This window comes from Phaenicophaeus curvirostris, chromosome 28, assembly GCF_032191515.1.
Source record: "Phaenicophaeus curvirostris isolate KB17595 chromosome 28, BPBGC_Pcur_1.0, whole genome shotgun sequence".
NCBI classification, from domain to species: Eukaryota; Metazoa; Chordata; class Aves; order Cuculiformes; family Cuculidae; genus Phaenicophaeus; species Phaenicophaeus curvirostris.
The window spans coordinates 2,065,926-2,089,135 of record NC_091419.1 but is presented as its reverse complement, the minus strand read 5'-3'; the positions used below and the strand labels follow the sequence as shown (position 1 = coordinate 2,089,135).

Below are 23,210 nucleotides of genomic sequence, written 5' to 3'. Positions count from 1 at the left end.
CCCTCAGATCATCTCCGTGGCCTCCTCTGGACTCTCTCCAACAGCTCCAGGTCCTCCCTGTGCTCAGGACTCCAGAACTAGACACAGGGCTCCAGGTGGGGTCTCACCAGAGTGGAGCGGAGGGGCAGAATTCCCTCTTTTATCCTGCTGGTCCCACTGCAGGCCAGGACGTGGTTGGCTTTCTGGCCGCGAGCACACATTGCTGGCTCACATTGAGCTTCTCATCCTCCAGCATCCCAAGTCCTCCTCAGGACTTCTCTCAATCCATTCTCCACCCAGCCTGCAGCTGTGCTTGGGATTGCCCTGAGCCAGGTGCGGGACCTTGCACTTGTAATCCAGAAAGAAGCTGCTCTCTGAATAAGTCACGATAGGATAGCGGAGGACATTTGGAAAAGCTGCACCTCAAACCCTTGATGGGAGTTTGGCCAAGTGAGGGCTTAGGGCTGAGCTTAAATGAACATCTAGGTCTGAGGGTGTAGTTTGGAATAGACCCTTTGGGTGTTTGAGAGGACAGATCCCACTCAGGTTCTTCTGGGGGATGTTTGCTGTCCCAATAGCTGTGACACACAGTGACAGCACCAGATAACGGGCAAGGAGTGAATTGGAGAATGGCAAACTCTATCTCCGCAGACGGATGTGCTGACAAGCTTGACAAGGCAGAGAGGTCACAGCAGTTTGTGTAAGGGAGGGAATGGTCCAGCCCTTATTCATCTGGACAAACGTTTATTAAATTCAGCTGTCTTTGCTGCAGTTTGCAATAATCACTCTCAGAAATGAAGGTCAGAACTAATTGAAAACTCATCTAGAGCTTGGGGAGAGAGAGGGGTGGATGGAAAGAACAGCGGGTCCCTGTAGTCCCTCTGTGACCTCCTGCAGGACCACCCACACACTGGAGGTCTGAGCACAAAGCCATCATGGTTTTGTTCTGCCTTCCTCTGCAGATGTTAAGGGAACAGGTTTGCACAATAACTTCACTAAATCAGATAATGCTGCAGGCAAGAAAGGACCTAAAATTCCACTTGAGATTGACCAGCTGGCAGAGGCGGAGGACAGAGGCACAGGTCTGTCAGGTCTCTTTAGAAAATCCTGCCAGGAGCACTAGAGCAGGATATTGAATTGGATGAGTTTGAGATCATAGAATCATACAATCACCAGGTTGGAAAAGACCCATCGGATCATCGAGTCCAACCATTCCCATCAATCACTAAACCATGTCCCTCAGCACCTCATCCATCCATCCCTTAAACACCTCCAGGGAAGGTGACTCAACTCCCTCCCTGGGCAGCCTCTGACAGTGCCCAATCACCCTTTCCATGAAATTTTTTTTCCTAACACTCAGCCTGAACCTCCGCTGGGGGAGCTTGAGGCCATTCCCTCTCGTCCTGTCCCCTGTCACTTGGGAGAAGAGCCCAGCTCCCTCCTCTCCACAACTTCCTTTTAGGTAGTTGTAGAGAGCAATGAGGTCTCCCCACAAAGATGTCCAGTGGTGCTTGGTTTGTAAGGAAGAAGGAGCCTCATACTGTGGTGCGGACACTCAGTCTATGCAATTGATGCCATTGTGTGTCCTCTCTTTCCAGAACAGTGACCAATTTCATTCTTGTTTGGGTAATATCAAGCTAGATGGTGGTGGCTGTCTCATTGAAGAGTTGCTCCACAATCAGAGAAGCTCTAGGTGCTACTGCAGGACATTTTCTCGCTGGCGAGTATAATCATAAATTCACTCCCTCCCTGGCTGTTCACTCTTCTCCAAATTCACCTGCTGGTTCAACTCCTATAAGGTCGAGGTTCTAAAGGGAAATGTTTTACAGTCCAGGTGACTGCACAGGTTTGCACTGGAGTCCCAGCAACCATGGAGCCTTTCTACACGCTCTGCTCCTTGCAGATATCCCGGCAGAGCTTTGTTTGGCAGCAACCCCAGCTCCCATGGTGCCTTGGGAGCTGTTGGGGTGCTTTGTTCAGGATCCCCCTCCCAGTTCCTTATCAATCTGTTTCATAGAATCATTAAGGTTGGAAAAGACCTCTAAGAACATCCAGTCCAATCACCAGCCCAAAACTACCATGCTCACTAAACCAGGTCCTGAAGTGCCACGTCTATGCATTTTTTGGACCCTTTCAGGGATGGAGACTCCACCACTGCCTTGGGCAGCCTCTGCCAGGGCTTCACCACTCTTTCAGTAAAGAAATTTTTCCTAATATCCAATCTAAATCTCCCCTGGCACAACTTGAGGCCATTTCATCTCGTCTTACCACTTGTTACTTGGGAGACCAGCACCTACCTCACTCCAATCTCCTCTCAGGTAGTTGTAGTAAGCAACAAGTTTTGAGCCCATGACCCTCACACCACTTCCTTTTTGTCATTTCTTGCCCTCATAAACATCATCTCCTTGCATTTCCTTTTTCCTCTTGCTCTTTCCTTTCCTGGCTAATGTCCAAAGCAGATGAAAAAGGCTCTCCAGGCAGGTGAGGTCCTCAGTAACACATTGCGACCTTCTCCAAGCCCAGAACTTTGCATCAATAAGGGAGATCTGGCCCTGCCTGGAACTTCAGGCAGTAAATCTGCTGAAGTTGCCCACAGAGAGATAAGACTCTCACAGCTTTGCTGCACTATCAGGTTAAAAAAAAAAGAGCAAATAACGCAATGTGCAGGAGTGCTGAATTGCAGTGAGCAAGGGAACGCTCTGTGCATGTCTGGAAATGCAGCTGAAAGGCCATTTTTTGCATTGGAAAATTATTCTTTTAAGCTGTTCTTGAAAAGCAACTCGTTGTACCGAAAAAGAAGGGGGAAAAAAAAAGAGCCCAGAGCCTGCTGGAGCAGATCCTGCAAAACCCTGAGCCTGTCTTTTACAAGCATAAATGAATGAAAGCGTTATGACCATGTGTGGAACTGGATGCTTTGTGTCAAGCACAGGTGGTTGAATCATTCCATAACTGCTCATTTCAAATGATGACGGACTTTCTCCAGCTCCGCTGCTGTTTGTGTTTTACTGAGGAAGGCAGTGAAAGGAGCTTAATGAGATTTGGGATCAGCTCAAGCTTAGTGTCATGCTGTTTCAGCTGCAAAAGCTACAGGAGATTATTCAAATGCAATAAAAAGGTGTTTACTTTAGTAAAAAGGCAGGGGAAAGGGATGGGAATATATGAAGACTGCTACCATAAAGTCACCACGTAGCCAGTGCTGGTGCCACATGGTGCAGGAGACACTGGTGTCCATTTTTAAAGCCCATCCAGTTCGACCCCCTGCCATGGGCACGGACACCTCCCACTGCATCAGGAGCTCCAAGCCCCATCCAACCTGGCCTTGAACCCCTCCAGGGATGGGGCAGCCACCACTGCTCTGGGCAACCTGGGCCAGGGCCTCCCCACCCTCACAAGAAAAATGTTTCTCCCTAAGATCTCATCTCAGTCTCCCCTCTTGCAGCTGAAAACCCTTCCCCCTCATCCCATCCCTGCACTCCTTGATCAAGAGCCCTTTTCAGTTCCATAAAGACAAATACTGTTCAGTATAACATATGTGCCACCTTGTTTGGGAATCTGATAGATTTTAATGCGAATGAAATTCTTTGCCTCCCAGTTTTCCCTGCCATGAGCCCACAGGGGTGTGACGGCTGCCGGATGAGTCATATGGACATTTCTCCACTTTCCTTGAAACCAAGTGCTTCGAGAAATGAAAACTAAATAAAATTAGAAAGCTCCAATTTAAAAATAGTCCAAAGCTTAGTTAGCTGCAGTGGGCTATGACTGCATCTGAACTCAATACATCATACTTCAGCCATTTCCCGGAGCAGTTATTTGCTCCTAATGTGCCGTCACATTTTGGGACTGACAGTATTTTTTCTGGCACTCTGCACAGTTAGCGTTGGGGGGTTTGTGCCCCAGGATCCATATTTTGCAGCCCCTGCTTCTCTCCTTTGAGGAGGTTTTAGTGCTCACGTTGAGACTCCATGGGTGTTTAAGCCCATAATTTATGTCCCATGACATAAATCAAAGAAAGAGTTTGTAAAATTGGAAATTAATAAATAATGTGACTGCTCTGAAAGCACAAAGAGCATCTGGAAAGAGCAGAAGAGATTGTGACACTGCCACCTCTCAGATGTTGGTGAGAAGCTCAACATGAGCTGGCAACGTGTGCTTGTAGCCCAGAAGGGCAACCATGTCCTGGGCTGCATCCAAAGGCAGTGTGGCCAGTAGGGCAAGAGAGGGGATTCTGCCCCTCTGTTCCTCTCTTGTGAGACCTCACCTGGAGTCCTGTGCCCAGTTCTGGAATCCCCAACATTAGAAGGAGATGGAGCTGTTGAATCAGGTCCAAAGGAGGCCACGGAGATGATCCAAGGGCTGGAGCACCTCTGCTATGAGGACAGGCTGAGAGAGTTGGGGTTGTTCAGCTTGGAGAAGGCTCCAAGGAGACCTTAGAGCAGCTTCCAGTACTGAAAGGGGCTTCAGGAAAGCTGGGGAGGGACTTTGTACAAGGGCCTGGAGTGATAGGATGAGAAGGAATGGCTTTAAATTGGTAGGAGAAAGATTTAGATTAGACATTAGGAAGAAATTCTTCACAATGAGGGTGGGGAGGCCCTGGCCCAGGTTGCCCAGAGCAGTGGTGGCTGCCCCATCCCTGGAGGTGTTCAAGGCCAGGTTGAATGGGGCTTGGAGCCCCTGATCCAGTGGGAGGTGTCCCTGTCCATGGCAGGGATGGAACTGGATGGGCTCTGAGGTCCCTTCCAACCCAACCCATTCTAGGATTCCATGTATAATTTTAACTCCAGGCTCTTTGGATATTAAAAGAATTGGATATGATTTTTTTTTTCTGTATAAATTTCCAGAAGTTTCATCACAGAGCTGGGCCTGGCATTCTGCATTACGCTAACAATGAACTTTGCCTTTCCTGTTACACTTCCTCTTTACAAACCCTCACATCTTTGCCTTTCTAAAGGCGAACAGACTTTCTAAACAGTCAAACCCTGAGATTCATTTTGAGTTAAGCATGCACCCCTGCTGAGAGCGAGTAAACAGAGAGTTGGTCTATTTATCACAGAAACCGTTGTCTGGTACGAGGAGAAATGGACCATCAAATATTTACAAGGCTTGGAAAGGAATTTTGATCTGTTAAACATGCAAGATGCACTCCAGGCTCTGTAGTCTGGAGGCAGGAGAGCTCGTCAGGCTGGGGAGAGCTTGCCTGGACCCAAGCCAGTTCTGGGAAGCTTTGAATTACAGATTCCTTGAGCCAAACGGAGACAGGGATGAGAGGGTACGTCAGAGCCAGTGGAGCGGAGCTCATCAGCCCCACCAAGCCCTTCCTGCAGCCTGCAGGGTGAGGACTACAAGGAGGCGAATTCCATATGAGCCTGGGAGTCATTTTATTGTCGGAAATCGGATACTGTGGGAGGAAGGTGGGCTAAAAGGTGACGTGTAAGGGCTTACACACAGCCTTGTAAACCTGCAAGTTCAGCATGGGTGCAGGGATGGGTGTCTGCAAAGCCTTGTGCTGCACTTGGAAAGCACTTCTCTCACTCTCCACTGGCTACAGAGGGGATCCAGACCACCAGCTGGAGGCGAAGTAACGCCCTCCCAAAAGGCTGAGTTCAGTGAGATGAAGCCAATGAGTCCACAGCCCTAGGGATTCTTAGCTTGAGGCAGCAGGGATTTATGAGAAGCTACCTGTGGTCTAAGTAGGAAGGAGGAGGAGATGATAAAAGTCACCATTTATTTGCATTGGTTGTGCAAAAACTTGGAGTAAACCTTTCCCCTTCATCTCTGCAAAGCAAAGGGGTGAATGTGCAACTAGGGGATGTTCCCTACCGCTCTTTGCTTCAGGAAGGCTTGTAAGCCTTGCCTTGGACTTACACGCTGCGCCACTTCACACCAGGCCAGCGGTTCGGTTGTCAGGCAGTACTGGTGTCTCTGCCTGACTGATATGGATACAGGAGAAAAGAAATTTGGGATTCTCCCACTAGCTGGTGCAGTTCTGTGAGTAGAAGCATGAGGTTCCTTCTTCAAACAGTCCACCATGCCAGCCTGACACCTTCCACCCCAATCTATCTCCTGGTGTCCTCAGCAGCCCCGGGTCTAACACCAAGCATTGAGGCACCACAGTCCAAGTTGCGGAGATGGAGGAAGCCCTGACCTGCAGTAGTATCGAAACTCATCACCGGGATGGACCATGTCAGCCATGGTGCGTCTAGGACAACTCCGAACCTGACTCAAATCACAAATCTTCAAGACTAGCCCTACCCTAACACTCAGCCTAAGTGTGTAACCGTAAGTCTAACCCTAACTCTAATGACTCCCCATGGACAATTGTCCCTCTGGAGAGTTGTCCTCAGAGAATTGGCCCTTCCAGGCCATGGCACATGCAAAGACAGCACCTGAAAAAAAGCATTTTCCAGCTACAATCTGCCCTTTGATTTGCAGACCTGGTGATCACCAGATAGCAACTGGCAAATCTCCAGATCTGGATTTCCACCAGATCTTGGTTTCCGACTCTTATCTCTCCCAGTATTTGTGGTCCTGAGATCTATTTAGCATCTTACCAATGCAGCGTGATCCATCAGGGCTGGTCATGAAACCACGTGGACATGTGCACACATAGCTGCCCGCTGTGTTGGTGCACTCGCCGCCATCACACACACCAGGGATTGTGCCACACTCATCCACATCTGGAAAAGAACAAACCAACAGTGATTAGGTTTCTCTGCAAAACATCTCCTTTCCTGTCTGCAGTGTGGATTTGAGACCAGAGATGGCATCACAGAGGACAGTAACTGCTGTTATGGGTTCTCTTGGGATGCTTGAGACCAGAAGTGGCCTCCCAGCAGTGGATCAAACACGAGTTGTCCCTTCCAAAGAGCAATTCAGAGGGCTTCACAAAGTCATCTGCTTATCTCTACTGACAGCACACATCTTCAGGCAGACTGATCTAAAATGTGGAGCTCCCTGGAGTGCAAAGGAACCTTCAGGACAAAAGTACTTTGTGCAGGTGCCTGACTGGCTGGACAGGAGGTCCCTCGTATGACTTGGAGCCCTCTCTGAAAGCAGAGATGCAACATCAGAGACACCATCATGGTTTTAAAAAGCGCTGGGCTCCTGCATTATTCACTGAGTTTCTCCATCCAGGAGAGATCTGATTCAATTTCAAGACAAGTAAACTCAGGCATCTAAACCAAGGCGAAAAGGTCTCTGTCCTACCAGTTAGGCAAGAAGGGGAGTGGACACATCACTGTGTGGGTTCAGCCTCTCCATCAGCAGTCCTGCTTTAGTGTGAAATTATTTGCATAACAATGCTACCAGCATACTATAGATAGAACTATTTATCCCTTCACAGGGAAGATTAGTGAGATCAAACCTCAGACCTCGGCAACCGAAGAAACACCATCCCTGCACACAAGCTCCCACAAGCTGCTTCTCCAGCAGCCCATGGCCATGCCTGTGACCATAACACAGACCAGTGAGGTGACTCGCTCTGGATGTAGGAGAGTGGAAAACAAGGACATTGCAACAAGATTTTGTCAAGGCACAACAGTGGGACAGGCTTGTATCAGAAGTGCTGTGGCCAGTAGGAGAGTGATCATGGCCTTATATTCAGCGCTGACGAGGTCACACCTCAAATTCTTGGGCCCCTCAGTACAAGAAGGACATTGAGGGGCTGGAGAGCATCCAGAGAAGGGAATGGAGCTGGAGAAGGGGCTGGAGAACAGGGTTATGAGGAGCAGCAGAGAGACCTGGGGTTGTTCATCCAGGAGATGAGGAGAGACCTCATTGCTCTCTACAACTCTCTGAAAGGAGTTTGTAGCGTGGTGGGTGCTGGCCTTTTCTCCCAAGTGACAAGCCATGGGACAAGAGGAATCATAGAATCACTAGGTTGGAAAAGACCCACCGGATCATCAAGTCCAACCATTTCTATCAAACACTAAACCATGTCCCTCAGCACCTCACCCACCTGTCCCTTAAACACCTCCAGGGAAGGGGACTCAACCCTCTCCCTGGGCAGCCTCTGCCAGTGTCCAATGACCCTTTCCATGAAATTTTTTTTCCTAATGTCAAGCCTGAACCTCCCCTGGTGGAGCTTGAGGCCATTCCCTCTCGTCCTGTCCCCTGTCACTTGGGAGAAGAGCCCAGCTCCCTCCTCTCCTTTCAGGCAGTTGGAGAGAGCAATGAGGTCTCCCCTCAGCCTCCTCTTCTCCAGGCTAAACAACCCCAGCTCTCTCAGACCCTCCTCATAAGGCTTGTTCTCCATGAAATGGCCTCAAGTTGCACCAGGGAAGGTTCAGATCGGATATTAGGAACAATTTCTTTACTGAAAGGTTGGTGAAGTCCTGGCAGAGCCTGCCCAGGGCAGTGGTGGAGTCTCCATCCCTGGGGGCGTTCCAAAAACATGTAGACATGGCACTTCGGGACATGGTTTAGTAAGGATGGGAACATTCGGCTGGAGGAACTGGATGAGCTTAGAGGTCTTTTCCAACCTTAATGGTTCTGTGATTCTATGACTTAGACATCAGAGGGGACAGGCAGCCCCAGTACCAAACCTAGGACTACAAACCTACAGGACTAAGTGCAGAAAGGTAACAAAAGTACCCAAAGTCAAAGACGCTCACCCCAGAGATATAACTGCTATCATTTGAACTTAGGATGTGCTCTACAAGCATCTGTCTAGCATGGAGATGCGGCAGACCCTCACCACAAGCTCAACATGGAGAACAGACCCATAACCAAGGTCTGGATGCCTCAGCCTGGCTCCTGAAACAAAGCATCTATATTTGAAATGTTGCTCAAAGTTAGATTTTAAGCCGTGCTGGCAGAACTGAGCTGGAAATATGAGACACTAAAGGGTTTGGTTGAGAACAGTAGAGTTCTCCAAACTTTCCAGGCCATTTATATTATAACTTTGAGAAAACACTTGAGTTAATTATTTCTTTGGCTCTTTTTATACAGAGTATTTTAAGAGCTTCATACCCTGGTGAAAGTTCTCGTTAACAGCAGATGGGAAACCATACAGAAAACCTCAAACCTGCAGTTTAACAGAAGTCAAACAGGAAAGGGAGAGGACAGAGCAGAAAATTCAACCTGTACAGATGGTACAGAGAGACAAAGCCTATAACTTTGTGTGCAGCTATTTCTTGGGATCTGAAACTTGGGAAATCGAAGGAAACAGAGTCACAAATCAGCAATTTTTAAAATGGCGATCTGCTTTCCACAAATTTTGACCCAAATTATCATTATAATTGTATCTACAGGGCTCAGCCATGTGGGACACTTGACTCTAAGGACTTGTTGGAAAGGGTCCAGAGGAGGCCATGGAGATGATCCAAGGGCTGGAGCACCTCTGCTATGAGGACAGGCTGAGAGAGTTGGATTGTTCAGCCTGGAGAAGAGAAGGTTCCAAGGAGACCTTAGAGGAGCTTCCAGTACTGAAAGGGGCTCCAGGAAAGCTGGGGAAGGACGTTATACAAGGGCATGGAGTGACAGGATAAGAGGGAACAGTTTTAAATCAGAAAGGGGAAGATTTAGATTGGACACTAGGAAGAAATTCTTTGTGATGCGGGTGAGGAGGCCCTGGCCCAGGTTGCCCAGAGCAGTGGTGGCTGCCCCATCCCTGGAGGTGTCCAAGGCCAGGTTGGATGGGGCTTGGAGCCCCTGATGCAGTGGGAGGTGTCCCTGCCCGTGGCAAGGGGTGAACTGGATGGGCTCTCAGGTCCCTTCCAATCCAAACCATTCCTTGATTCTTTGACTTGTCTGGGATCAGGGTTGTAGATTTTTTTCTATTTCCAGATGAAATCTGTTTCAGATGCTGAGACGGAATTAGATACAACCTCTAGTGAATCCACCCAAAGCAGTTGGTTGGTGTTCTAGGTCCCAGTGGTGGTAAAAGACAGAAAGAATATTTGCTTGAGAGTTTTTACAGTGGCAAAACTAAAAGTTTCTTGGCAATTGGCAAAGTAAGTTAGTCCTGCTCAGCAACTTCATTTATCGTATTTTAAATCCATCATAAGGGGGGGTTATATGCAATTCAGCTGCTGCCTGGGGCTGGCAGGAAAGTAATGAAAAGGAACTGGTCCAGATCTGCGCCTTCGAGGGGATTTTGGTGATGTGAACAGCGTAGCAGCCTTGCACAGCCTGATGGCATCAACACATGCTGAGGTCAGAGCTGCTGCAGGGCAAAGAGGAATCTGTAAAATAAAAGCAAAACAGCATAGACGATTCATCTGGGAGTGGAGGATGCTCACCTAGCAGGCCCTGGTGACCAAGTCACATGAGAGTTACCTGAACCCACCCCACCAGAGCAAGGCAGGGACCAGAAGTCTATGGTGGGAGCCAGCGATGGCTGCAATAAGGGATACGATCCACAGCAAGCGACCTGAGAAAGGGGGACCCTGAGGACAAGGTGAGCCGTGTCCTGTCCAGGGTGAAGCTGAGCAAATGTGAGTTAGGAAGGAATTGTCTGAAGGCAATCTCACAGTGCCCTGCAGTGGCTGGCAATGCTAGTGCAGCCCTGAAGATGCATGGGAGAAACACTGAGCGGGAGCAAGGAGGTGACGTTTCCTCTTAAGTGGGATCACTCCTGGATGCCAGAGCTTTGCCAGCTCTTACAAGAGGCTGTTAACAAAGTGGAGGGTTCAGAGTCTGGGGGACAAATCAAAGATTGGAAAAACCTACTTGACATAAGGGACTAACATTGAGGTTGCTAACTGGGCTTACATTCAGTTACAAACAGGGTTAGTTAACATGCAGGTTAATTAACAGTTCCCCTCTAACCCAAACCATTCTACGATTCTATGCTTCTATAATTCCATGACTGGCAGGATTCAAGTCAATTAATCCAAGAAACTGGGAGGACATTATGGGCTCACAGCAGAGACACACAAAGATGCTGGTGAGAGCACAGAGCTCTGCAGTCTTAAAAGAAGAAGATGAAAACTAAAGCCAAGACATTATAAATTTAGGCTGGAATAGAGCAGACAGATTTACACCAATGGTAAATAATCTGTGCCGAGGGATAGGGCTGGTTCTCCAAGGCTTGGGATGGATTTGACTTACCTGATAATGTCTGTTAAAGGATTCCCTAGCACAGGCACTGGGCCAAAGGAAGGCAAGGGGGTGTGAAATCTGGCTGCACAGAGGTGACTTTCAAGGAGTAAAAGTTGCCCTCACCTCCAGAAACTTCCTTATAAACTTCACCCTTCTCTCTAAAATTAGAGATGCTGCCAGGAACCTCCTGCCATTGCATCCCAGGCGCTGTGACCCCACTACATCAGCCTGTGGCTGCAGGGTGGGCCAGCTGAGGATGACAGTTAATTCACATCAGCACAAAGCCCTCATCTTGTTCTTAGGGTAAAGAGATAAAAGAGGGTCTATAGTGTTAGAAAAGACTGCAGAAATGATCCGAACATTGGTGTATATTGAGCTGTGGTCAGATGTGCTAGATAGGGGGAAAGAATGGACCCAGGGGGAAGGAGTGGCATCCAGAAGAAAGTGATGGATCCATAGGAAAGGGATGGCATCCAGATGAAAGGACCATACTGAGAGGAAAGGGAAAGGGATGGACCCAAAGGGAAGGAATGCCTCCATAGGGAAGGGATGGGGCCAGAGGGAGGTGCATGGAGTACATGGATTCATGGGGTGCTTAGGGTGCCTGGGTTGGCACCCACCCATGCTCTGCTCCTCGCCTGCCCCGAAACCCATGGTGCTGTGGGCGCAGAGCGCTGGCATGGGGCTGCCCAGGCCCTCCTGCTGCTTGATGTCCCCTTGCACGCCACAGAAAGAGGGGAGCATCCCCCAGGAACCAGGGCATGGATAGGAACGGTTGGACTCGATGATCCAGTGGGTCTCTTCCAACCTGGTGATTCTATAGTCACAGAGCAGGCACCTCCACCAGAGCTTTTCCTAGATGCCATTTACACTCAGCAGAAAGACATAACCTCATCCAGGCAGCAATTCGTCGTCTCATCCGAAGGGCAACGTCAAAGTAGAGCAGGAGGGTTGTGCCCTAACAGTGATGATTTTTCCATGTAAAGTGAGACAGAGTGAAATCCAACCCACTCAGCTCAACCACCCTCACTGGCAATTGTGTGTGTGTGAGTGAATGAGCTGAACTGCCTTTTGAACTGAGGTCAGGGTTTGAGCAGAGACCCCTCCACCAAAGAAATCATTTTCAGCCTCTCCTTGCTAGCACAACCTGTTACAAACACAATTATCTGCTGTCTCGCTTGAGCTACGACTCTGAGTCCTGAGGAATCAAGTGAAACCTTCATTGCAAGATGCACAAGACTAAGCCCCAGTGCAGCGGGCAGGTCACAAACCTCTGTACAAAGAGGGGAAGGTGCATTCTTGTTTGGCTCCTTAGGAACCCTAAAATCACACTTTCAGCTGACCAAAGCCACGTTTTTCGGGCAGGATAGCTATCCCCTCCGCCCTTGCACTGCTCCTTTAGCTCTTTGATGCTCAGAGCCCCTCCAAGAAAATGGAAACCTCACAAGGCAGCAATGCAAATCTACAACAAACACTTCCCCCACCTGGGCCCCTGCAGTGAGAGAGATTTTATCACTGCAGCCTTCCCTGTCATTTAATTACAGGCCTGTGTTTGGTTACAATTTGCAGAGCACTGGAAGGGAGAGAGCTTTATGAAGCAAAAGCTGGTTGTACTATTAGAAATAGCAGCTTAAAACTCCCGCCTAGCCCTCCTGAAGTCGGGTGTCTCCGATCTGGAGGCCAGCTGATGGGCATCTTAAGAAATAAATGCTTCTCACAGCGTCAGCCAACCAAGAAAAAGGCTGTATGTTGGGAGGGGGAAGCGACTGCATTCCATCCTTAAGGAAAAACAAAGTTAATTGAAAAGTTTAAATCAAACTGCAACATTTTTTCCCACTTGAAAACCCTCCCTGGGATGAGAGCAGTGCGAGCGACCCAACAAGCAGGGGAAAAAGCCAGAGTTCCTCAAGACTCCTCGCACATCCTGTACTTTGAGAAACTGAGCTCTGGGTTTTGTTGTTGTTTTAGTACTTCCCTACCGCATTCGCCTTACTTATTTTCTCTTTGTAAAGCATCTCAGAGTTTTAATTCATTCAGAGCTGGAGCCTGTGGAGAGCTTGACACAGTGGGACGGATATGTAGACCTCTCATTAACACCCAGCTGCCAGCTCTGGGGAGGGAATTCTTCCAACTCCAACCTGGCTACTTCACGACTTTTCCAACTCTCTGTTAAAAATTAAAGTAATATTCTGCGCGCTCTGCTCTTCAGACAATGGCAGAATTCAATGCAAACGTTGATTTTGGATCTGGTCTCCAACTCGTTGGGTTGGAGTTGGCCTGTTCATTACGGCTGAAAACGCTGGAAGCCAAAGGCTACAGAGCTTCAGAAGGAGAGCTGCAGTCTGCAAAGCCCATCCAACACGGGTGCCCACAGACATGTCGAAACCCCAACTTTTCCATCTGCTAAAAAAAACAGGACTTGATGGAAAAAACATCTCAGTGTCACATAGCAGAGGTCATGCCTCATCAGCCCTCTCTCGTGCAGCGCACGGGACTTTCAGACCTTCCCTTCCAGCAAGCACAAAGAAACCACAGAGGAGAGTAATGGAAGCCTCAAAACCACACCAAATCCATGGAAATGAGCTTTTAATGGATCCAAACAATGAGCTCTTCTGTAGACATTTTGTCAGAAAATTGAAAACACACTAATAAAATGGCCATCGTGTTCCATTCGAGAGGAAAATGGGCCAGCCTACCCTCTCATGGAAAATGCTGGGAAGCTTCCTCCAATTCAGAAACATGAATGAGAGTCAATAGAGTCAAAAAGAGAGCCTTGTCTTCTTATAAAATGTGGAACTCTGTGCAGTGGTGACAAAAGACATAAGAAGCACCTAACGTCCTCCTACAAATGCTAAACTGAAAGGGCAGAGTAAAAAGAGGTAAGATTTGTAATTCGATTACTTGCTCTTTCTTGGCAGAGTCTGCCTCCTGGAAATGCCGAAGGCGATCAAAAAGGATCTACCCTGGCTGGGTTTGAACAGAGCTTGTTGCACAAAGCTTGCAGTGGCTTTCTCTCCCTCGCCTAGTGTTTCTCCATGAACTTTTTTGTATCTTGTGTGTTACCATCCTGGAACAATTCTGGATGTGAGATGCTTATTCCCTTTTGGGGCATTGGAAAGCACCCTGGATGAGGCCCTGGCATTACATACCTCACTGATAACAGCTGGCTTAGTGCTTTGTTATGCAGGAGAGGAAGGGCTATCGAGAAAAGAAGTTAAATTACTGGCAGAAAACCCACTAACATTATGGAAGGAAAAGCTTTACACAGTCAATGATTCCACTCTTAAGAACATGCCACGGAATTATTCCCCTAAGTGTAATTTTTCTGGTTGCTTCCAGGATCATTTAAAAATGTCACTGTGTAACAATTCCCCCAACTTCCCTAGGATTTATTAAGGTCTTCATAGCAGGAAGATGTTTCCGATTTCAGCTTTGATGTTTCCTTGCTTCATTTTACCCCATTAGTTCCAGAAGTGCTTTCTTGTGTCCTCCTCAACCATTCTTTTCTTCCAGCAGCGTTAGAAGTCAGCTGGATACAAGCATGTCCTTCTCTCAGTGCTCACACTTCTCTTTCCCTTCCAAACCTCAACAGAGGGTTGGGAGTCTTTTCCAGTCCCCTCCCAAGTCAGACATAGCATCTTCTATCTAATTTAGCCATAAGCTGTCAACAGCTGCCCTCCTTGCTCATCTTTTCATACAAACACCATCTAAACATGCTCCTTTGGCGCTTGCAAAGCTGTTCTTGTCTTCAGGGGCGGTTCAGAGAGCAGCATTCCCATTCCCCTTCCCCTTCTTCATCCTCCATCCATCCTCTCATCACTGCTTAAATCTTCCAGAAAGCGAGCAGGCAACTCTCTGCGCCTGAAAATTCGCCTTATACACTGCAGAGCCCCAGGCTTCGGGACTCTCGATCCCTCGAGCTCTTTCACAATACAATGAACAAAGACACAAACTAAGTCACTATTTGAAAGTGTCACATACATTAGAGATGAGGTGCAGAAATAACTCTGGAACCAAGCAATCCTAAACTTGGAGGAGGTTTAGGTTCAAATCCATAGACACATGGTGTGAATTTCGGGGTTGTCCTGTGCAGGGACAGGAGTTGGGCTTGATGATCCTTGTGGATCCCTTCCAACTCAGAACATTCTATGATTCTAAACCCAAACTTTATGTCGTGTGCACGTTTTCACAGTTTGCAGACAGAAATAGGACATTGTTTCCCCTCTGGGGCTGCCTAAAATTCATCCAGGGTAACCAGCTGCAGCCCCCTCACAGGCTTGGGACATCAGGGCTGGAGCTGGCCTCCGTTATCAGCATAGAAGATCTTGCATAAGAAAAGCATCTTTATTCTGCAAGGATTCAGGGACTGAAAATGGAGCCTTCCTTCCAGGTGCCGCTTGTGTTAGGAGATAAGTATCACTATGGGAAAGGAACAACATTATCTCTACTCCTGCCTATTCCCACCAATAAACAGCCCACAGAAGATTAGTGGGACTTGCTGCTGTGTTAATGAGGGAGACATCATTAATCAGCAGCCACAGTGACACAGGCTCTGACCTTTGGCTCAAACGCAATCCCATCTGCTGACTTCACTCCCCAGGAGGAATCTTCTAAGCAGAAAATACAAGCTCCTGGGAACGAGGGAAGAATTTAACAGACATATAATCTAGTTTTAATATTTCCTGGATGCTAGGCTTGGGTAAGAAATCTGAAAAAAAAGAGGAAACCTTTTCCTAAAGCAGGACAATCTCAGCACAAGCTGAGAAAATCCTCCTCTCCCCAGCTATAAAGTTAGCACAAACAGATTCAACAAGGGAACTCCTGCTGCTTGGAGATTGTAGGCTTGGAGCACACCTGAATAAAGAAAATATCCTCTCATGGTCGCAGCCGTTATTTTGATTCAAACCCTTGGCTCAGTGAAGATATTGCTTGGGCTGACACAGATACGTTGGCAGCACAGATGACCCCAGCAAATGAGGCAGGCATTGCTCTATCAGCTCAACCAAACCATTCGCTCCTGATGTGTCGAAGCACACGGCGAACTCTGAGACACAGCCCAGATCTGCACGTGTTTATGAAGTGGCAGCATCAAACCAACCCCTTATGAGATGCTGGCTCTCCATTCCCCTATTCAGAGACTGAGTGGCTCACACGGCGTACCTGTCCTAGAGGGGAGCAGTAATAACCCAGCCAAAGGCATCCTCTTCACCTTCTGCCTGCCTGGTGGGGAGATGCTGGTGACTCATGCCTGGGAAACAAGCCCTCAAAAACAATCTCAGCCCTGTCCATTTAGAGCATCCCTCATGTTTTTGTCATTCTCACAGAAGGGCCCGTAGGTCAGTAAATCGCACTGAAGGAAAGCGTCCTCTTTTGGTGGTCTTTTTAGCACTTGAGGTATGATAAGTGATGGAACAGACACCGTAGATGCTGGAGATGTCTCTTTTTACGGCCATCCAGGAAGGAGAGTGAAAGGAAGCTGTTTATGGCCACATCAAGCTGCTTTTGCAGGCGTTCTAGGAAGCGGGGACCCACGCAGAGGCCCCTCGCATCTGGATGACAGATCCAGAAAATGGATTGTTTTTAATCTTGGTATATAGGAGATTCCAGCTAAACTGATTTCAGATGTGCTTTGCCTGGTCCCCAGCCAGCACGGGAGAGGCAGACCAAGGCAAGAACAATTTTCTTCGTGTCCTGAGGTGGGGTCTATATTTCTAGTGCAGTCCAGCCTTGGCCCATTTGGCCAGGCAAATGGCACGAGACATAACTGGCCACAGGGAACTGGTTCTTCACCTGAAATGCATTTCAAATTGCTGGTTTGGATTCTACCAGTTCCAGGTCCTCGGATTCCAGAGGACTGCAAGAAAACCTTTTTTTAGAAAGTGTCCTGGCATGCTACCAAGGAAGATCCACAGAGACAGATGTCTTCTCAACATAAGAGGATGTCCATCCCCCACTGAAGGATTAATTGGTGTCTCACTTTGGAGAAGTTTTTCCGAAGGGCTGAACCCAGGTCACACGGCATGGATTGACCCAGGGACTACTGGAGTTGCACTAGCAAGGAAAATGTCTGGATTGCAGGAGGGTGGGGGGATGGAAACAGTCACCGAGAAGCAGGAATAATCTGTTCCCTGATAACTGACTGATGGGGGTGATTTTGTGAGTCTGTCTGCCTATTCTTGGGGCCTTCAGGAAAGCTGGGGAGGGGCTCCAGATCAGGGACAGGCCAAGGAGGAATGGGCTTAAGCTGAAAGAGGAGAGACTGAGATGAGATCCTAGGAAGAAGTGTTATGCTGTGAGGGTGGGGAGGCCCTGGCCCAGGTTGCCCAGAGCAGGGGTGGCTGCCCCATCCCTGGGGATGTTCAAGGCCAGGTTGGATGGGGCTTGGAGCCCCTGATCCAGTGGGAGGTGTCCCTGCCCATGGCAGGGGTTGTAACTGGATGGGCTTTGAGGTCCCTTCCAACCCAAACCACTCTATGATTCTACAGGACTCTGATTTTAGTGCATTCATCATCCCTTGTCCTGGTTACAACAGAGCCTTGGAGAGAATTAAAAGAGGAGTTCCTGTAGCCCACCTAGATGGGGCACAGTCACACTAGCACCACAAACAGGTTTGATCCCTAAAAGGTCAAACACAGGCTGGCAGGGTTTCCTTAGGGCACGTGGGAAAGAACTTTTAACAACCAAGGCAGGAAAAGTTTAATGCCATTTTCCTTTTCGTTTGCCAGATGCTTGGAAAATACAACAAATGTTTATTCCTCTGCTTCTGAGAGGTGCAGGGATTGGTTTGGCCCACAAGAACTGCTGCAAAGTGCTTGTGGAAGAGCATGTCCTTCCCTTAGAGGTCTGCACACCTCAGAGAAGCTGAGCAGTGATAAAGAAGATGCTGAGACAAGACCTTAAGGAACTGGAGCCAGGCTCTTACGGAGAGAGCTCAGACTGTGGCACTGCGACTGCTTAACATCCTGATCGCACCTCATCCTGCCTGTGCTCTGCACTCTACTGCAGAAGTTTGTGCCTCATGGAATGGACCAAGACATTGCCTCTCACTGTCCTAGTGAGACCTGAATTTGACTAAGGAATACAGTGGGCCAACTTATTCTGAGTTCAAGAACAAAGAGCAGTTCCAGGGGCTTCCAGAACCACACACAACTGATCTTAACACTGCTAAATTTCACACCTTCCAGTCCTCTGGTCTGAGAATCTGGGGTTTGGCCATTTCTAAGCAGCTCTGCTAAGCACCTGGAAAGAATTTCCCTTGGAAATGGCAGAGGTCTCTGCACCATCGTACCAGACCCTGCTGAGCTGTTAAGTCTGGGCTTTTGTTTCCAACTGTCCTACGTCCAGACATGGGGTTCTGACCACCGACACCGCAGATCAGCTCGCACACATGTTCAGAGCAGAGCTGCACCTGCACATCCAGGCAAAGCATCTGGGCCCTTCACTCAAGTAATTCTTAAACCTCTCCAACTTCTGTGCTGAAGAAGGAGCAAAGAGGAGTTTCTGCAAAGCTCCCTCCCATCAAGTTGGGAACTTCTCCAGAGAGTTGGAAGGTTGCTTGCCCAAAGCACCAGGCTAAGGCTGGTGCTAACAAGATGCCCAACCCCACTGCTGGGCTTGAAGACACAGTAGCTCTGCAGCCACTAATGGTTTAGAGCATCCCTAACTAAGCACAAACCAGGCCTCTCTTGAAGCACCTCAAGAGAGATGCTGAGCCTGAAAAGGTCTCTCCTGTTTACAACTCATTGAAGGCAAGCAAGGTGCATCCTACAAAGCAACCAAAAGGACAGGAAAGGCAGTCACATCAAGTAGGCTGCCTGCAGACAACCCTGGACTGGTGGGGATTCCTGTGGGGATGAGGCAGTACCAGGCACTGGCTCAAAGGAGGGATGCTCACAGGCACGCTGATGATGATCTCACCTCTCTAATATCAAATTTTCCTTTGTCCCTGCTTTGTACTCAAGGACAAGTTGAGATTCTGGCCAACATATCAGTTTGGAAGAACATCACCAAGTCAGTGAAGCAAAAGTTCATTTATTTGCTTCATACCCTCATCTCATGGAATCAGCACTAATGTTATTTCTGCTTGTCTTAGTCCATCACCACCCCAGCTAGTCAGGATCTACCAGCTTTGCTTTGCTTTCAGTTACTCTATTGAACTATATGACACAAGACGCAAGCTGCAAAAAGATAAACATCAAGTGCATACAAGGAAAACATTCCTCACCATGACAGTGTTGCAGCCCTGGGACAAGAGCCCCAGAAGAAAAGGCTTTAGGTTTTCAAACTTGACCAATCTAAGCAACATGAGCAACCAGAGACAGCTTTGAAGCCAACCCTGATCTAAGCAGGAGGATGAATTAAAGCCATCCAGAGGTCCCTTCCATCAATGAGTCTGTGTTGCCATTAAAATATCTATTATAGAATCATAGCATCATTAAGGCTGGAAAAGACCTCCAAGATCATCAAGCCTAACTGTCAACCTAGCACCACTGTGCCTACTAAACCATGTCCTGCTGTGCCACGTCTACATGTTTTTTGAACCCTTCCAGGGATGGGGACTCCACCACTGCCCTGGGCAGCCTCTGCCAGTGCTTCACCACTCTTCCAGTAAAGAAATTTTTGCTAATATCCAACCTATTCAGAAAACACCTGCATGAAATAAAAAACTCTTTCTAGTTTATGAAACGATCAGACCAGCTCTATCCCTCATTTCCTTGTCTTGGGAGCGTAAAAAACAGATCAGAGAGTACAATCGCAGGCTATTTTCTAACATGCCTTGATGCCTGCAATACTTCATCCTACCTGGAAGGTAGGACCAAGGCTGGCATGGGACCTCTTTCCCATCTCTACTCCACTAGCCTTGGAGATGGCCTGTGACCAGAGAGATTCTGAGGGTTTTAAATGCCCTTGTGCTCTCAGAGTGCATCTGGGAACCCAGCACTGAGCAGTCTGCTGAAGCCATGCAGAAATCTGCAATCTTACCTTCACATCTGTGGCTGGTCTCACTCTGCTTGTGTCCCGCAGGGCATTTGCACTCATAAGAGCCCACGGTGTTGATGCAGTTACCACCTTGACAGAGACCAGGGATGGCTTGACATTCATCCACATCTACAAGAAGAACAACAAAGACGTTAGAACATGCAACCATGGCTACAGAGGAATGTTCTACCCCAGCGTGGTGGGAGTGCTATGAGAAAGCAGCTTTGCTCCAAGTAGGTGGATTTACAATTCCTAACGCAGTCACCCATCAGATAGCGCTAGGGATAAGGTAAAGGACAGAAAATGATCAAGGTTACCCTAGTTTATCTACACAAGCAAGAGTGAGACAAAAATACAGCAATGTTCTCCTAAGCAAATATAATGTTCCTAAGCAAATATAATGCGTCTACTCCCTCGTGGTTCATTCCAGGCTGAATTGAATCATAGAATCATAGAATAACCAGGTTGGAAGAGACCCACCGGATCATTGAGTCCAACCATTCCTACCAAACACTGAACCATGTCCCTCAGCACCTCGTCCCTTAAACCCCTCCAGGGAAGGTGACTCAACCCCCTCCCTGGGCAGCCTCTGTCAGTGCCCAATCACCCTTTCTGTGAAAAATTTTTTCCTAATGTCCAGCCTAAACCTCCCCTGGCGTTGGTTTGGTGCAATGTCCTCCTGCAGCTTTCAGAGAGCACCATCTGCTGCAGGGTGGAGAGGGGACCTGTGGACCTTCAGCTTTTGCTCTTCAGCCCCATCCCAAGAAGATCGACCTTGCAACTTCCTCATCTGTGAGGGGACACTGCTTTCCAAAGCACCTCAAGAAGGACGTGGTACTTGCTGCTAGAACCAGCACGCTCAGGTGCTGCAGAGATTATTTATTGTCCTGTTCCGCTTGCAGTAACAGTGAGTGACAAATCTGTTAAACAGGCCAAGCTCTCCTGAAGTGATTGGAGCCATAAAATGCAGATTATAATAGACAGCAGGAGAGTGCTCCTCTACGGTCTTCCCAGTTTTATCCTGCAGACACTGGCCAGTGTGGGATTTAGACTGTAATCTGTCTTTTGATCACGACAGGTAGAGTCTGGAAGTAGTTGCAGATGCAGAAAGGTATTCATGCAACTCTACATGGAGACCCCTGCAGTCCATCAGTGGGGAGAAGCCACAGCAGCTCCAGAAAGGCTGCCAATGGGATCTGCTGATAGGAACTCAGAGGACTATTCTGCTATTTTTACCTGAACATCCTAGACATTGACTGCAACCTGTACGATTTTGATTTATGTACACTTTACTTGCTTGTGTGACCTCAAAGGAGTTACAGCTTCCGTTTTGAACCAGAAATACAATTTACAGAGCACTCGTCAAGAAATACAAGGGCTAGTCACATTCCAGTGGTGGGACAGAAGCTCCAACAATAGCAGCACCACAAAATGGGAGCATAGAGAAGGCTGTAACCTAGTTTTAAACCCAGAGAAACAATGGCCTGATACATTACATCTTGTGAGACGGAGGAACATCACCTGATGGCCAGAACATCACAGTATGGCCAGAATTTTTAAGTGAGCTACGATGATCTTAGGTGATCCCACAAGAGATCCAACACCCATGGTGAAGCTCTGGGACATACAATGATGGATTTAGCAAAGTTTACAGAGAGAACTGGGCTCTGTATGGGACCTCCTGGCAGTTGTTCATCACTTGCCCTTTCAGTGCATGTCAGGATGGATAAGGGAACATCCTCCAGACATTCATGGCATTTACCTTGGCAGGCTCCGGTACGAATGTTGGGAATGAAACCTCGGCGGCAGGGGTGAGGCTGGGCAGGGCACATCTCACAAGGGTGGCCCCAGGCCCGTCCAATGGTGGCACAACACATGGTCTTGGTGCAGACGATCCCACTGAGTTGGCCCTGGCACATCTGGTTATTGACTTGGCTGAAGCAAGGACCAGTACGATAGTCTGAGGGAGAACAATAACATCCATAAGTTAGATCAAGACACACAGCGTTTTCCATCTAACAGACTACCCACTTCCTACCAGCACAGACATTCAGGTGCAAAGTCAAGAAGTTTGGGGAAAAAAAAAATATCTGCAGTTATGAAAATAACAAAAATTCAAGACTAAGCTGGACACCAGTACAGGACATGGCGACTTCCTTTCTGCCATATGGTTCATGTGATGGTCTAGAGGTTCTCCAAGCCAACTCTGCCTGGTTTACCCCAGGCTCATTCATGAACTAAACTTATTCTGTGCCTTGAGTCACTCCCTCTAAGTACTGGCCCTAAAATGAACTCAAAATACCAAGTCAGGCAAAGAGGCAATTTCAGAGCTGCAAGTTCCCCTGTTCTGTAGAACTTCTGGGGTTAACAAAGCAATCGAACTTCATTTTAGTTAGAGGTAAACATGCATACGGAGCTGATACGCTACACGCATCTCATGGACACCCTTAGGACCTGACAGTCCATGTGATGTGAACATATAGGATGATGGAGATAACTTCCTGCCAGATCACTTCTACTTGGCTTGCAGAGGAGGAGTCCCAGATGTCATCTCCAAAATGTTTTGGAGTGAATTTCCAAATCTTTCCTCCTGATGTCTACTGTAAATCCCACCAAGGGACTTCTACACCTTCTGACAGTCCCAGTAAAAGCAACCTCCTGCAGCAACACATCATTGTGATTAATTTCTTTGGCTTAACTCTTAAAGGTCCCTTGGCAATTTTAACCAGATCTTTAAAACCCAGATGTTGCAGAAACCACCAGCCTGTTTCTTATTCCCAACAGGGATCCTCCTATCCTTTCAAACCAAAAGGAGATTTTGAAGGGCTTGTTTGCACTAAGGAATGCGGTTTTGCCACTGTCTGGGGTCTCACAACCCTTGATTAGGGATATTAGCACACCAGACATTCATCAGGAAGCAAAAGTCTTACACAAGAGAATTTCTCCTGCTACTGGGAATAGATTATTGCATGCAAGTGTTTGATCTGTGGTGGGAAAAAGGACCTTTAACCATGTTACTGTCAGACCAGAAAATCCCACAATAACTGTCTAAGGAAGTTAGGTGTTGGTCAAAGGGCCATTAGTTCAGGTAGCCTGGCTGAGAGCTGCAAGGTTGCTTATGGAATTTTGAAGTTGGAGCACATGGTGATTAGTAATTGACTGTGAACCCTAATCCCTACATCAGCACCCAGATTAGCCCAGAGCTGTCTGAG

At 47.9% G+C, this 23,210-nt stretch overlaps 1 protein-coding gene across 2 annotated transcripts in view; it reads right to left on the bottom strand.

The window, feature by feature from the left end:
- LOC138731793 (fibrillin-2-like) overlaps positions 1–23,210 on the bottom strand; it is a 126,553-nt gene that overhangs the window by 52,902 nt on the left and 50,441 nt on the right. For both annotated transcript variants that reach the window (XM_069877960.1, XM_069877961.1), the window contains exons 7-9: positions 21,761–21,958; positions 20,002–20,127; positions 6,528–6,653 (exon numbers count right to left, since the gene is read on the bottom strand). In XM_069877960.1, the coding sequence (XP_069734061.1) occupies positions 6,528–6,653; positions 20,002–20,127; positions 21,761–21,958 (450 nt within the window). The remainder of the gene's footprint in view (positions 1–6,527; positions 6,654–20,001; positions 20,128–21,760; positions 21,959–23,210) is intronic.